The sequence below is a fragment of the Antechinus flavipes genome, chromosome 2 (genome assembly GCF_016432865.1).
Source record: "Antechinus flavipes isolate AdamAnt ecotype Samford, QLD, Australia chromosome 2, AdamAnt_v2, whole genome shotgun sequence".
NCBI classification, from domain to species: Eukaryota; Metazoa; Chordata; class Mammalia; order Dasyuromorphia; family Dasyuridae; genus Antechinus; species Antechinus flavipes.
Genome location: NC_067399.1, coordinates 146,220,860 through 146,237,392, shown reverse-complemented (window position 1 = coordinate 146,237,392; position 16,533 = coordinate 146,220,860). Strand labels below are relative to the sequence as shown.

The following is a 16,533-nucleotide window of genomic DNA, read 5'->3' as shown; positions in this document are numbered from 1 at the left end:
ATTTGCTAAGTTTTCTTAAGAATGAAGTTCACTATGAGGTACTTTCCCTCCTTCCTAGTATTTCCCCTTTAAAGGAATCTTTCTCCTTACTCCAGTTAACTTTGGTCAATCTAATCTGCCAGTCAATGGTCAGAGTATTTCCTTTTTCCTGGTTAATTGAGACTTCTGCTGGGGAACTTTTCTTTTTCTTTACTAACTATATGCTCTTCCAACCTTATTTCCTATTTGCCACTCCTGGTGCTATTTTACCTTTTATTTTTGGCTATAATCTATTACCCTAAATAAACCTGCCTTTTGCCAAAGGGAATGGCCACTGTGATTTTTGTCACATATTTATTTTGAAGTAGGAATTGTTATCTCGACCTCATCCAGGTACTGTATATATTTTTGTATGATTAGCTCTACAGCCCAGTAGAGCTGTGCTATCTCACCTGGTATCTTTTATTTCTTAGTTTTTCTTTCCAACCCCAATTTTCCTGCCAAAGCTCTAGCATAGTCCCTGCTAATCTGTGAGTACTGAACAAATACAGACAGTGCTGGCCTGTGTGTGGGAATATTTACAGTAAAGACAATAGGCTGTAGGTTTTGAATGGGTCCATTGACAAGTAGGGGGCAGACTCAAAGATCATATAGCCTCTTTGTTCTTGCAGAGTTAATTGTCTCTTCCCTCTCCTCCTCAGAAATTTATGGACTCTAGCTACAGAAAAAACACCACCTCTGCTCCACTTTTGAAAAATTCCTTCCCATTCCAAGATGAGCTAAATCAAAATTACCAAAATTCCAGTCAGCATTTAAAAAAAAAATACAGTGTTCAGAACATAGCCTGAGGCAGTTCGGGGAAATATTAGGCATTAAGGGAGGATTAGAAAGAATTCATACTTCAAAAAGATAAAGGGAAGGGGGAAGTGATCCAAGAGCTAGAAGGAGAAAAAGAGAATATTAGCAGGGGAGTATAGGGATATGGGAGACTGGGGGGGACCAGGATCTAACAGGGCAGGCCAGGCAAGGCAGAAGAGAAACTACATACCAAGACTGTTTGACCTGGAGATGAAATGGAGCCCAGCCCCTCCTCTTCAGCCTCACAGCAGTGAAGCAAGAAGCTTTGAGGGAAGAGAAGGCAGGGCAACTCCACCAACTTCTTCTCATATTTAGCTCTAGACTTGAGAGTTTGGAACTAAAGTTGTTGTCTTTTTTTCTTTTGGCCTCAGGGATAAAGGGATTTTTGTTGGGAAAGGGGCTAAAGTAATGGTAGAGCAAAAGGAAACTCAGCTTGCCTCCCCCGACCCCCTTTCTCACTCACCAAGCAAACACTCTAGAGTGAATTCTGAATTGGTTTTGCAACCTGATTCCAAGCACCTTCCGGGGAGGGGTTGAGGGAGGCAAATATCTAAAATTAGATCTCTGCCTACAAAATCTAAGTTTCCCAGCCCTCATTGATGAAGTTACTTTAAAAACCAAACCCTATAGCCAGATATAGTAGGTTCTATGAAAGCTGTTCATAAGATGATTTAGTTGGGGGAGAGGAGAACAAAGTAGTTCTCGTGGACAGAAATGACTCAATTTATGCATCTGCTTCACATCCATCTAGATTACTGTCTACCTCAGGTTTATCAACCTTCCATGAAGGAAAGTCAATATGAAGTTGACATTTGAAAGAGCTTGGATATATTAAGGCATAAGAATGTAATGTTTAGTTTAAATATGTATATATATAAATATATAAAAGTACAAGTATCAAGTTATCTAAGTTTATGGTTGTGAAAGCTGAGTGCTTCTCATTTTTCTTGAGAGTAAGTAAATGTTATATGTATATTTTTGTTATATTTTTGATTATTTTAAATATTTTATTTTAGCCCGTAAAGAGCTTCAATCTATTTTATTGAAAAGAGCTGCCAAAACCAAACAAATGAGGTAGGAAAAATATGGACCCCAAATATCATTTTCATAAAAGTTTAACTTAGCAAAGTTTACATAGTAGACACTTAAATGTTTACTTATTGATTAATTGGTGGATTAACTGATGTAAAAATGGTCTAAGAAGAAGATCAGAAGAAGTGCTTTAGCCGACAAATAGCTGATCTCCTTACAAAAAAAAAAAGACACAATAATCAAAGGCAATACAAATTTAGAGTACAAACTTATCTATAAAACACCATGGAGGAAGATGCCAAAATATTGTGCATAATATTGCCTCACGAAACATCCAAAAATAGTGGAAACAAAAACAAGTCAACAAAAAGCTTGGTGTTATACTCAAATGAGTCATCCCAAGAGTATTCATACAAATGAAACTGGCAGGAAGATAACAAATAGATAGAAAATGGAACAGATTTGTTAAGGTTTTTATGAAGAAACACTAAAGATCCAACATGGCAGATTCTATGAAGAAATATTAAACAGTAAACACAATGGAATTACTTTGTTTGAATCCTGATAACTCAGGCCCCAAAATACCATGCAAGGAAGAGAAACAACATTTAAGATGATGAAGCAGCCATATCAGCCCAAATATACTCAGAGGAAATATGTTTCTCTGTTGGAAGCAACATAATCTTTAATTTCATTCCATTAAATTCAACAAATGCTTAATAAGCAGCTACCACTTTAAAGGTATTTGCTAAGCATTCTTATCTCAGAGAGGGAAAGATATCAAGACAATGTAAAAAAAAATCATAGATGATATTCTACCTCCTCCTCATGAATTAATTGGGGAATTAATATTCTCTTAGTATTGCTATATAGTTATGACACATGGAAAACTAAGATCTGAAAAGGTCCAAAATTCCAGGACAAGGAAGGATTGGACAAGGAAAAATGAATAATGGGTATAAATAAACTATACATCTTGGTATCAATGGCAGCAAATGAGAAGTGATATACAATTCACTAAAGGTATGAATGATGTAGAAAGGGGTGAGCCAGTCACATTTTGAGAGTAAGAAGTAACAGATGGACAATTCAAGTATTTCCCTGATACCCATGAAACATTACAAGATTCAAAGAATTAGGAAGGTCTGAAGTTCATGGAGTGATTTTTTTTTTTTTTTAGGGTATTTAAGAAAGGGCACAGAGAAGAAAAATATAGAACAATGTAATCTGCACCAATGGAAGGATTATCTATATATAATAGATCATGGATTCATCCAATAAAGTATCAAAGTAAGCTCTTCTGACATCAAATAGTATGGAGGCATAAGAGTATTGTATAAGGAAAGAAGCTCAAAGTTTCCACTGGTCTTAAGAGTGTGTGATACAGCCTTGAAGATGGAGAGACAACCCACTTTTGTTGTGAAGATTCTTGTATTTTGTACCATGATGAGAAAGATAAGCCAAAGACAACATAGAAGGAAGAAATATAGAATAGAAACTGTAGGGACTTAGAAACATCTAGGGTGGGAAGGCAGATCATTAGAGATTGTATTTGCAATTATATATTCATTTTTATTTAGTTAGATCATGAAAGACAGCATGAGGTAGTAAATAAAAGGCTCATCTAAGAATCAAGAAAAATTGAGTTAGTATCTTGTCTCTGACATATACAGGTGTCAATAGGAAATAGTTTCTGCCTCAATTAAATAATATATTGAGATTTTTAAAAAGTTAGATCACTATATGGGCTTCCATTTCAGATTATATGAACCACTTTTTGGATGTTTGGGGAACAGAGAGATGAAACTCTGTAAAGGAATTTATAAAAGTTATAAAATTTGAGATAGTAAGTATTTTGTTTTTTCAGTTCACTCTCAGGATTCCTCTGCCATTTTAAAAATACTTTATCGAGAAGTAGCTATGTAGTAAAGTGAATAGAGCACCTGTCCTGGAGCCCAGGTGGACCTGAGTTCAAATATGGCCTCAGATACTTGACACATACTAGCTGAATGACCCTGGGTAAATCACTTAACCCTGATTACCTCAACAAAAAGAAAAAGGAAATTTGCTTTATCCAGTCTAATGTCTTAAGGTATTGTTAGGGCACAATTCTTGACTATAAAAGAATAAGTTCCAAACTGAAGTATTTGAGAATTAATAGGAACTACATAATAAGTGTTAGCTATTGTATAGTACACATTAAGTTTTGCACAGTAATTTACAAATAGGATATCATTTTATCTTCACAACAAGTCTAGGAGTAGGACTATTAGTCCTATTTTTGCTTTTCATTTGTTTCTATTGGGTCCCACTTTTTGTAACCACATTTGGGGTTTTCTTGGTACAAATACTGGCATGATTTGCTATTTCTTTCTCCAGCTCATTTTAGAGATAAGGAACTGAGGCAAAGAGGGCAAAGTGACCAGTCCAAGGTCACAAAGTTGGTAAGTGTCTGAGGACAGATTTGAACTTGGAAATATGAATCTTTGGAACTCCAGGTCCTGCACTCTATGCACTATCATGCTACTTAGCTGCCCCATTTTTATAGCTCAAGAAAGACTTGCCCTGAGTAATATAACTAGAAAGTATCTAAGAATAAATTTAAATTAAGGTCTTCCTGGCTCCAAGTCTACAGCTCTAATTATTATGCTATACCATCTAGTTTCGGCCAGATGAAACAGAATACTACTATACTAATAGAGTTACAACTTGATTTTATTAAAACATCTTTCACTTATTGGGTTTTTATATGTTTCTTCTCCCAAAAGGCTCAGTGTTACTTTATTTACTTTACCTGTGCACATCGACAGAGACTTCGTGGGTCTAGGAAAGAAAAGATGTACAAAGACAACACCCGAGGCAGCTTGGTCGTGAAATCCACTGCTTCTGCTGGAATTCTTTGTTGAAGTTGTCGACTACAGAATTTTTGCTGTGACACAGAGCACTGCTCAAACAAGCCTATCAAGATTCTTCTCCTCTGAGCATCTGTCCACTTATCAAACTGAAAGAGAAAAAAACCCAGCTCCAGCACAACAACAAAAATCAAATCAGCTACAGATTTAATATGACTTTTGAGATTCAGTAATGGGGAAGAGAAGTAAGAATCTGTAGCATTAAAAGTCCATTTGCTAACTGACCTTTCCATTAGCCTCTTATGTTTTCTCTTCACTCTTTGATCACTTTTTCACTTAGCCCCACCTACTGTTTATGTGAATTTGGGTAAATGAATCTCTGTGTATGAATGGCTTCTTCTCTTCAGCTCACAGCTGGCAGTTGTCCAAGATCTGCCAGTTGGGGCCAGCCTTACATAATAAATATGATATAAATTTCAAGAGAAGGGCCTTTTACAATATACCCTATATACTTACTTTCTTACTCTCTGTATGTGTCTCTGTCTCTCTCTGTCTCTGTCTCTCTCCTCATCTTGCTCTTGATCTCAATCTCTCTCATCTCTCCTTTACTCCCTCTTTCTGTCTCTCTCCTAATAAAAAACAAAACCTCTTCTCTAGCTGCTCACAGATAAAAAAAAAAAACACTCTTGAATGGAGGACAAAGTCTTTGATGCCATATTTAAAAGAAAAAAGCTTTAAGTGTGACTATACCAAGAAGTAACACAATGATTTAGATTCGCAGGAAAATATAAATGACTGCTATTAGCTCCTTTTAGGGAGAATAGGTTCCAATGACAGCAGAGCAAAAGTACCTAATGGGTTTCTCCAGTGAGGAGAAAAAAGGGAGAAGAGGTGAATAAATGTGTGAAATTAATTGAGTGAAGACACTCTCATGGGAATATAGCCTTAAATTTACCTTAATGGTGACTTGAGACTTTATAATAACAACTAGAGCTATAGCTAAAAAAGTTACAGGTGTTTGTCCCACCACCTCTTAATTAGCATTTAAATATATTTTTTTTATTCTCTTATTTCTGGGTTAGATTTCCCCATTAGAATGTAAACCCACAATCCCCTAAACAATGAGAGAAAAGGCCAGGCTGGGGAGGAGGGAGGAGCGAAGGGAGGCCAGAGGGAGCTTCTTCCTTCAGGTTATTTAATCTTATGTTTTGCAGTTTTTACTTTGCACCCCTTTTACTGACAAACACCTTGTCAGATGGGACATGCCCTTTTTCACAAGATTTTTTATTTTTATTTTTTTTACTCTGAAAGTCTTTGATTTTTTTTGTGGTCAATACTGTCATACACAGAACTAACAGATGAGGAGGAAAAAATTTGGTTATTTCACAAGTTTGCTTAGAAAAGACCTATGGCTAATCTTGATCATCAAAGGTAAGAATCCAGTTAGAGTTATGACTCTGGTTGTGTGACCATGGGCACCTGATCTCTTAATATCATTTTCCTCATCTGTAAAATAGGATTAATAATAGTTTAGAGCAGTAAGAGATCTTAGGGATCTTCTAGGATAATTTTACAGATAAGGAAACTGGAGCAAATCTCCTATGTGCATTAAGCCATGCATAATGCACAGCACATTCTTTATTCACCTTTACTTCTTGGGGTACTAAACTTTCTTCAAAGCTTAGTTAGCTACCACCTCTTGTTTAGGCTCTTTCCTGATCCTCTCAGCTGCTAGTGCCTCTTCATCCACAGCAACAACAACAAAACTACCTTGTTTTAATTTTGTGTATAATCATCTTGTTTATCCTAGTAGAATGTAGTCTCTTTGAGGGAAGAAATTATTTCATTTTTCTTTTTGTATTTCCAGCACCTAGCACTGTACTTGGCACACAATAGGTATTCAATAATTTTTTGATAATTGGTTGAATAAGTGACTTGCCCATAGTCACACAGTAACATGTACAATACTCAGACTCAGAAAGTGTTTTGTCAAACCTTTAAAATGTTAATAAAAGGGCCTGTTACAGATTTCTTTTAAAGTTTATTTTCTATTTTGAATTTAATATTACCTAAAAGGGGCACATCCACATACATAAAAAAAGAGGATTGTACATTAATTTGCAGAATTCTGTTATATATACTTTATTTTTCTTTCTAAGTGCAATAAATTCAATCAGAAACTTTTAAACTTAAACTTGCTTATGTGTGCTTCTATTTGGTATTCCTTCTGTTCTCTTAAAAAAAGTATCTCCTGTTTTGGATTGTGAGTGCCCTTGGGAAATGCTCCAAAATGGGGGTTGGAGAGTGTTACAGAAAGGGGCTCTAGAGAAAAGACAACAAGCAATGTCATAGGCAGCAAGAGCAGCATTTTTGTGGGTTTGGTTTTTTTTTAATGTATTTGTTTACTGGAATAGTGAACCTTTGCAAGTTGTACAATCTTCTTGTCTCTCTCAAGAAGCATTTACAGAGTGCTTTCCATGTGCAAAATTAGAGACACCAAATAGAAAGCAAGCCTTGATCAAAAAAATTTGGATTATAACATAGTTTTTGACATTCAGTGGCCGAGTGATCAGACTAAGAAACTAATTTAACCTCTCAATACCCTCAGACAACCCACTAAGAACATAAATTGAAGAAGAATTGACCATATGCAAGGGTGGAGGAAGTCTATCACAGGGAATTGTACACCAATAAAATCAGAGGTTTTGACCTTTCCCCACAATCAAAAGTTCCCTCTATACACACACAAAACACACACACATACATACACACACAAAATGGGCAAGACCTTGTGCTGGAATTAGGGGGCACAAAGAAAGGTGTAATAGGAACTGTGTCCCCCTGATCTTTGAGGGGGTGGACCTGAGTTGGAAAATTCCTAAAACTTAAACCCCTCTGACCTTTGAGAGCAACCCTACCCTCCTATTTATAGGGGAAACTCCCATAATAATCTCCACCTACAATTCAATTGGAGAGCTTGGCCTAGGGCAGAATTACCACCCATTATTGATTAGTCCCTCAATTTCATCTGGAGATTGCTCCCTAGCTCCAAACCAGAGAAGGCTAATAAAAGACAGATTCTGTATCCAAACCTTTCCTAATTCCTATCCTAAAGAGCCCACTGAGGGAACTTCTCAGTATAAAATAAATCCATTTTTTACCAAAAACCTTGCCTGGAGATAAGGACTGCGATTCTTTCACAAAAAACTGAGACACTGGCCTGGGGACCCCATCACGGTTAGGGTATCTCATACCCCTCATTTCTCATCCCTCAACAAGAACAAAACAAAAAAAAGCAATTCCTGCCTTCTAGGAATTTATATTCTATTGGGATGAAGTATGGAATGGGAAATACAACATTAAAACAGAGAAATGTATACTTAATCATTGAGGAAAGAAAGCACCCTTTGAGGAAAGTGCATTCTAGGCTTTATAAAAAATGGGGAGATGAAATTAGCCAGTTTGATTGGACAGTAAAATCTATGCAAGAAAGTAATAAAAAAATAAGCCAGGAAAGGCAGAAGCCAGAATATGAAAGGCTTCAAAAGCTGACCTCTCTAGCCTTTCTTCTCTACCATTCTCCCTCCTTTCTCTCTTGGTCCCCAGTACTCCTAATTAATTGTCATTAAGACAATGAAGCAACAGATTACTTTGTATCCACAGAGAGTGACAGAGATGGAGTCACAGCTGGATCACTAAATCTTTTTCATTACCACCTACAGAGCAGAGATGAGAGGATTCTAGAAACTTAGGATTTCAGAACTGCAAGACCATAAATGGCTACAAATGCACTGGTACCTCCTTTCCCTTCCTTTGGGGAAGGAATCTTCTCTGCAGCCACATCAATAGGGTAAGAGAATATTTTTCAGATTTCCCACTGGATGGGTCAAATCTAGAAAAATAGGGTGATCTCCATAAAGGAAAATAAGACTTTATTGTTTTTATTTAGTGCCACAGATAGAAAGGCACACTGAATTTGGAGTCAGAGGAACAAAGTTTGAATCTGATTGAACTACTTGCTACCTGTATGATCTTGTGCTTCCTCTCATCATCTGTAGTTAGGATTGATTTAACTATATTTAAAGTTCTTTCCAGCTCTAAATTCCAGGATGTGGTTCACAGCGGGTCCAAAAGTTAATTTTATTTTTAAATCTATAAGTTGGCCTAAAACAGATTTTAAGCACAGGTAAAGTAGACAGTCAGTTACACATTGTGATGTGGATACATGAAAAGATTCTGCCTGTCCTCAGATTTTCTCCTCTAGTAGTTCCTTCTCTCTTTCTCTTTCTCTCTCTCTCTCTCTCTCTCTCTCTCTCTCTCTCTCTCTCTCTCTCTCTCTCTCTCTCTCTCTCTGATTTTGGGGGGAAAGCTTGGGAAACTCCCTCAGAGAAGCTCTCCCCTGACAGACCTACCCTAGGGAATCAAGATAAAGTGATTTCATTCTGTTATCTGGGTGGGACTAGTTGAGTCCAGGACCACTCCTACTTAGCATGAGCTGGAGACTGAGATTTCTATCCAACTCTATTGAGTTGGAGATTAGTCCAAGGATTCTCTATTCTGATTCCAGCTCAAACTGCTCCCAGCCCCCACCAAGAGCTGCCCATAAAACAAGCTTCCTTCAGCCCAATCCCTTGCAGAGGACCTAACATGCCATGCCAAGGAATCTCCTTCTCCTTGGCATAGTTGCGACTCCCTGCCCACTGAAAAGACATTCTCTTTTCAGCATTACTCCCTCTTTATCTCTCTCACCTATTTCCCTAACTTCTCAGAACTCCATTCACTTTCTCTGCTAGGAGGATTTCTTTGTTCCCAGCTCCTCCCCTCCCCCCCCCCAAAGCTGACCTCTCAGTTCTAATAATAAACTTCTTTTGCCAGTTTAACTTTTTGGGTTCGTAAATTCATTTACAAAAGACCTGTGCAAACCAGAAGGGGGTTTCCCATAACTCCCTACCCTTCACTGAACCTCATCACTACTGGTATCAGAGCCACCTAAGTAGGAATTGAGTAGAATACTGGGTTAAGGTTAGCAAGACTCTAATTCATATCTGTCTCACAGACTGGTTGTGTGACTGACCTTGAGAAAGATAATTTTTTTCAACCAGCTTTCTCATCTGTACAATGGGATAATAACAGCACTTATCTCACAGGTTATGATGGGGGCTAAATAAGACCACTGAGAGCAAGGAATGGCATCAGAAGAGAGCCTGAATTCCAGTAAACAATCTGGAAGCCTAGCTATTCTCCAAGGTAAACTGGACTTTAAGTGGATCTTTTGTTCCTAATAGGCCTTTTGTTCCTTGCATTTACAAAATCATCACAGTTTTCTGTTTGTCCATCATTCTGGAAGGGGATCATGGGAGGGGAGGTCAGGGAGGTGATGACATGACATGCAAGTGAATTGGATTTAAGTGAGGGAGGGCTGTGAAAGGTCATCTGCCTTACTTCCCCTCTAGAGCCATCTGGGTCCAGTGGCCAGATATAGATTTAGATGACTGGAGATGGCCTGAATGCAATAGGAAACCTTGGCCTTTTTAAACTAAAGTCTTCAACTTAGTCAAACTCAGTTTGGCTGAGGTTGTACTCATTCAGTGATTAAGGCTAGGTAGCCACTGAGGCTAAGAATCTCTTCTTTTACCAAGTTCAAAAAAATCTAAACACATCATACATGTACATATATATGTAATATAAATGAATGAATGAATCTAAGAGAGGAAGACCCTCAGAGCTCTTGGCCAAAGCTGAAATGATTTTCATTTTATTATAATACAGTCAATCTGAGTCAATCAGAGTCCTGATTGACCCAAACAATGACCAGATGAGGCTTGGCCTAGGACCTATTGATGGCCAATGAAAATTAGATTGGTTTTGGTTTGAGGCCTGGTCCTTAAGAAAGAAATCTATCCAGTAAATCCTAAATTATGGCTCTGATCAGAAGACCAAGTTATGATGTCCAGTGCCTCCCCCCTCCCAATATTTCCTTAGTAAAAGAATCTTCCTGTACCTCACTAATTTGCTAAGACATATTAAAATCTTAACTTGTTTTTAGGGTTAGCCCACCAACCAATGACATAACCCCCCACTTGCCATACCATTATCTTCCCCCTCATTAGTTGCTAAAAAAAAAAAAAAACCCTTTCTTTGCTAAAAAACAAAACAAAATCTCATGGATTTAAGCTAGCTTTTAGCAGCAATCTGGGAAGCACAGATGTCAAACAGAAAATAGTTATCAAGATAAAATACTGATACTCTCTTTCTAACACCCAACTTCACGAAAGATATATTTTGAATTCCCTTATCAGGTGCTCTTAACATATAAAACAAGTGCTTAAAATAATTAGCTTTGGGAATAAAAAGCAAATATGTATGATTGTCACTTTCCCTGCTCAAAAACTGTTTTGACTTACTAATATTCTTAGAAGATAACAGCTATTAGCAAATTAAGCAAATCATTTTGTTGAAGACAGATTAAAATCTCAACACTGCTCTTTGTTGTTCAATCTGGTCCAATACCTTGTGACCTCATTTGGAGTTTTCTTGGCAAAGATACTAGCATTATTTTGACATTTCTTTCACTAGCCCATTTTACAGATGAGGAAACTGGAGTAAACAGGGTTAAATGACTTGTCTATGATCACACAGCAAGATATGAGGCCAGATTTAAACTCACAAAAATGAATCTTCTCGACCCTGGCATCTATCCACTATGCCATCTACAATGTTACAAACAAGTGCTCTAAGACAGTCAATAACTTGCCCAAAGCTACACATCAAGTTAATGGTTGAGTCAGAGCTATGACTTAGATGTCCTTACTTCTATTACCCTGTTAGACATTTCCCTACACTTTAATTAACTAATTATAATAAACTATGAATAAATTATATTAAATAGAATTATATTAATTATGATAGATATCGACTATTCTATAAAATATGATATTGAATGTTATATATTAAAGTAATATATTAAATAGGATAGATATTAAATAGAATAGGTCATGAATGCTGATTAATAATGAATGATACCATGATCTATAATTGATCTCTTCTAACCTAAATTCCTCTTAAGGTCAGAGAATCGTAGTTCTAGAACTAGAAGGGTCTTTAGAAGTCTTCTGATCCCAATCCTATCATTTTTTAGATAAGGAAAATTAGAGCTAGAAACCTGTCCAAAGTCTTATAAGCAGTAAATATCAAAATCGGGGTTCCCTGAATCCAAATTCAGTCTTCTTACTGCTGTATCACATTGCAAATAAATATCATGTACCATTAGAACTAAAGTCTTACTCCAGTATCTCATTCTAGCAATCAGATTAACCTGAGTTCTTAAAGGCTAAACAAAACTACCTCAGTTGGAAGCACTTCAAATATGGGGCAGGGAAGGGACATTAAGAAACACCTCTATGTCTAAGGATCAATTTACCTAAACCTAGCCTAACTAAATTGAGAGAGCCTCACTAAATTAACTTCAAGTAGACAAACACTTTAACTCTAGCAACTCTGAAAGTTTTGTTAAGATGTAGAGGAGTTGTAATCCACATTGGGGGAAGGAGAACCCACACAGATAGACTTATTGATCCTTGAAGTATTGAAGAATATGCACACTCTTGAAAAAGAAAGAAAATATATAATACAAATATGAATAGAAAACATCTTTAAAAAAGCAATCTATACATGTTATTGTATATGGTGCTATACATATAAATTTATATGTGTATATGTGTGTATATATATATATATATATATATATGAATGGGAGTGAATTGATATGGGCAAAAAGGAAAATAAATGTATAAGCAGGTAACCAGTATATAAACATCAGATAGTAATTAAAGAGAATTGATCATCATGACACGAAAGAGAATCATAGGATTTATCTGATTAGTTGGAAGACAAACATTCCTGCTTTCTTTAAAAATAAAAACTAACAGAAAGGGCATTTAACCCAAATGGCTCGTTCTAGCTAAATCAACTTGTGTACTAAGTTTTTGGAAACTAGAATCAAGTAAATTTAACATCCAAAAAGGGAGAAACTGAACTTAGTTAAAAATATACAATCAATCATATAACAAAACCAAAATTATTTGTAGAAATATTCTTATCCTAGGATCTGAATATCAACAGATTCATTCATGCATCAAGCATTTATCATTTGCTTGCTATGTGTAGGAATTGAGTGAGATACTAAGAATGCAAAAATAAAAACTGATCAATCTCTGTTCCCAAAGAGTATACAGTCTGGGGGAGGGCGGGAGAGCAAAGAACTGGCAGTAGGGGCAATACTTTCAAAGATGAGAAAATACAAAATCGACATAAAGTAGTTTGAGAAAACAAGGTAGGGAATTAGCAACTCAGTATCAGGATGGGCCTCATAGCAATTAAGCTACAGATTTTTGAAGGAGTTTCTAAGGAAGCTAGGTATTCTAAGAGGCAGAGATAAGAAGAGAGTGCCTCAGTCTGAATACAAGCTCAGAGATGGGAAAGGGAGCAGTTGTGCACTGGAAACAAGTAAACCAGTTTAGTTCAATTGTAGAGAGTATATGAAGGGCAGTAATGGATAATAAAGCTGGACAGGTAAACTGGACTCAGATTGTAAAGGACTTTAACATGCCTTTAAAAAGGCATTTACAGTTTAACCTAGAGTTAATTAGGAGTCACAGGAGTTTATCAAGCAGGGGAATGGCTTATGCTTTAGGAATCTTAATTGGGCAACAAGATGTGCCATTCATTGGAGTGCCACAGAGTATCATATCATCATTTTCCTGCAGAAAAAATATATGAAATGGCTGGGGTACTCCAATGAGCACTTATTTATTATTTCTTAGGCCATAAGTATTAACAGAAAGAATATGCTTTTTGCTTTTATGTGAATAAGTAAAGAAGGTCCCATAAGTCAAGGCTATTCAAAATACTAAAAATGGAAAGTTTGAGTTTATTACTGATTATCAGCAAGAAGCTAAGACAGAAATCTGCACAAGTGATGTAATATTTTCAAGATGATCCATGCCTTTAAAATTGAGGCATCCTTATTTGAAATCACTGTAAAGCACTGGATTTAACAATGAAGTTAAATATATACTTAAATTTTAGAAATATATATATTTTACAGATTTACCCATTTTCCAAGTAGGATTCTTCTTTCTTCAAATATCTAGGATAAGCAAATATAGAAGAGTGATTTAGTATGTCATACAATAAAAACAATTCTAAAAACCTTCCAAAAAAATCTCAGTGAGGTGGCCCTCTCTCTGTCTCTTCATATACCAAATGAGGAAGCCAGGTTGGATCACTACCCTATTATAACAACCTATTTCTTTATATTTTTCATTGCCATCATGGAAATTGAAAGACTACATCACATATATGAATACAGATTTTTAACCTTATGTATTTTGGAGATAGTAGTTGGTATCAAAGAATCAAAATTTTTCAAGCAGGACTTAGATGATAGATAACCACCGGCCAGGGGACTGTGTATGTATTATTCCTAAGAGGGAAGAAGGGAGATGAGCCTAGATGATTTCTAAGGTACAGGTTGATTTCCAAACCCAATATCTTATCATCATCATCATCATCATCATCATCACTACCACCACATCAGTAGTAGTAGTCTTACATTTTTGAAGAAAAGGATAAAAATTATAATTGGCCTTTATAATCTCTTCCAGCTTTAAATTTAAAAAAATAATCTTATATGAAATAGTGAAATGAGAATAACTGAGGAACTTAAAAGAAGACAAAAAACCACCAAAAGAAGAAATAATAAAAATTGAAATAATATCTGTAACCATTATTTTAAAAAATGATGAAGAAAATGTATGAAGGTCATGAGATACAATGCCTTTCATTAATATTTTTCCATTGGTTTTTATTTTAAAGGTTATCAAAAGATCCAATATAGATAATTATTGATTATTCAAGGAACATCATCCAGCTTTTGCTTTTATCCAGGTGAGAAAATGATACAATGAATGCAATACAGGACCTGGAAATAGGAAAATTTAAGTTCAAATCCTGTCTCAGATACTTACCAACTCTATGACTGGGCAAATGACTTACTCTTTATCTACCTCAGTTTTTTTATTGGTAAAAAGGGATAAAAATAGCACTCACCTCCCAGGATTGTTGTTGTGAGGATAAAACAAAGTAATGTTTGTAAAACATTGTATAAGTTTATATAAATACCGGCTTATTATTGTTGTTGTTGATATTGTTTTCCACACACCTTCTCTGGCTGCTTAGATTTTGATTAATTTTCACCCCTCAATTCGAGTAAATGAATATGGGGAAAGGAAGCCAAAGCAGCTCATGACTGTTTTGTTGGTTATTTTATTTTTTCTCTTTCTTTACACTTAAAAAAAAAATCTTTATTATAACCCTTAGTAACCATCAATGAAGACAATAAAATGTATCTATAAGGTCTAGAACATAAACCTCATATAAAATCTATATATAAACTCCCAGCATTTAAGAATGTTAAATTAAATGAATCAACAAACAAAAGATATACTTACTCTGTCAGTCCATTTCCAAGTCCACCCACCTGTAAATTCTGCCATTCCCTTGCCCTGCTTTCAGCTCTTTATATAGCTGCAATCAGTATATGTAGTTGTTTCTATTATTCTTCCTTCATGTTACTACATATAGGTCTTTACAAATTCCTTATATGCTTTGTAGTTATTGTTATGACACTATAATATTCAATTATATTGACACATCATAAGTTACTCATCTATTTCCTAATATTATGACATATAAATTTTAAAGATTTTTACCAGGACAAAAAAAGTTATAAATATTTCTATATACATAGGCTCCTTTTTTTTCTTTTCTTTCTATACAAGCCAGTCAAAGGTATTATTAATTATCTGACTCTTATTGTAGAAGGTTGTACTTCTTTCCAAACTACATGTACCAGTCCTCAGTATTACTAATGATATGAGTACCCATTTCCCTGTAAGTTGGCTAGCATTGGATTTTATCCCCTTTTTGTGCTATTTTTGCCATTCCAGTGAATATAATATTTGTACTACTTACCTTTAGTTGTTATGAGCAATGTGCTTTTTAAACCATAAAGTGCTATTTAAATATGATTATTATATCAATTACTATGTTTTTAAAATAATAACTAGCATTTGTAGTTAGAACTTCAAGGTTTGTGAATTATTATGAAAATATTTAATTTTGAAATTTTTGAGTCATATGATCAGAATAAGACTAGATATTTTCTTATGGCATGTTAAACCTCTCCAAAAAAATTAATAAATTAAATTCAGGTTTTCCATGATTTAGAATACCCGGAATCTAAAAGATTAAAATAAAAAAACCCAAAGCCATGAATTGATGCTCATTAACCCTGAGCTTATTTATAAATTTCCTCCCTCCCATGCTAAGGTCAGCAACAACATGCCCCAGTAGATACAAGGACCTGACATACAAGCTTACAATAAAATCCATTCCAGCACCATAGTGCCTTCCTTCCTCTTTGTAGTGCTATTGAGAACCTGGCTTCATGCTATAGAAGTTTACCAGGGTCTTGTCAGCCAGCCAGAAGGCTGAAACCCTTCAGAGCTCTGAACTGCTGGTATGGGGGGAAGGTGGACAACTCTTTGGCTTTAGCAGCACAGCTTTCTGAACTACTGGTACTGGGCCAGAAAACAGAAAAGGTAGGACAAATTAACAGAAGAGGACAATATTTATGGCAGGGTGGAAGAGGGACAGGGGAGGAGTATATCATTCCACTAAGCCTAAGGAAAAGAATATAAAATCTAGTTGGAACTAGTTCTGAGTACCCAAAAGTCACCTTGGGGAAGAA

At 35.7% G+C, this 16,533-nt stretch overlaps 1 protein-coding gene across 1 annotated transcript in view; it reads right to left on the bottom strand.

Moving 5' to 3' along the window:
- Positions 1 to 16,533, bottom strand: part of FBXO16 (F-box protein 16) — a 67,238-nt gene that overhangs the window by 23,449 nt on the left and 27,256 nt on the right. The window contains exons 3-4 of the mRNA XM_051975746.1: positions 13,834 to 13,869; positions 4,664 to 4,870 (exon numbers count right to left, since the gene is read on the bottom strand). Coding sequence (XP_051831706.1) covers positions 4,664 to 4,870; positions 13,834 to 13,869 — 243 coding nt within the window. The remainder of the gene's footprint in view (positions 1 to 4,663; positions 4,871 to 13,833; positions 13,870 to 16,533) is intronic.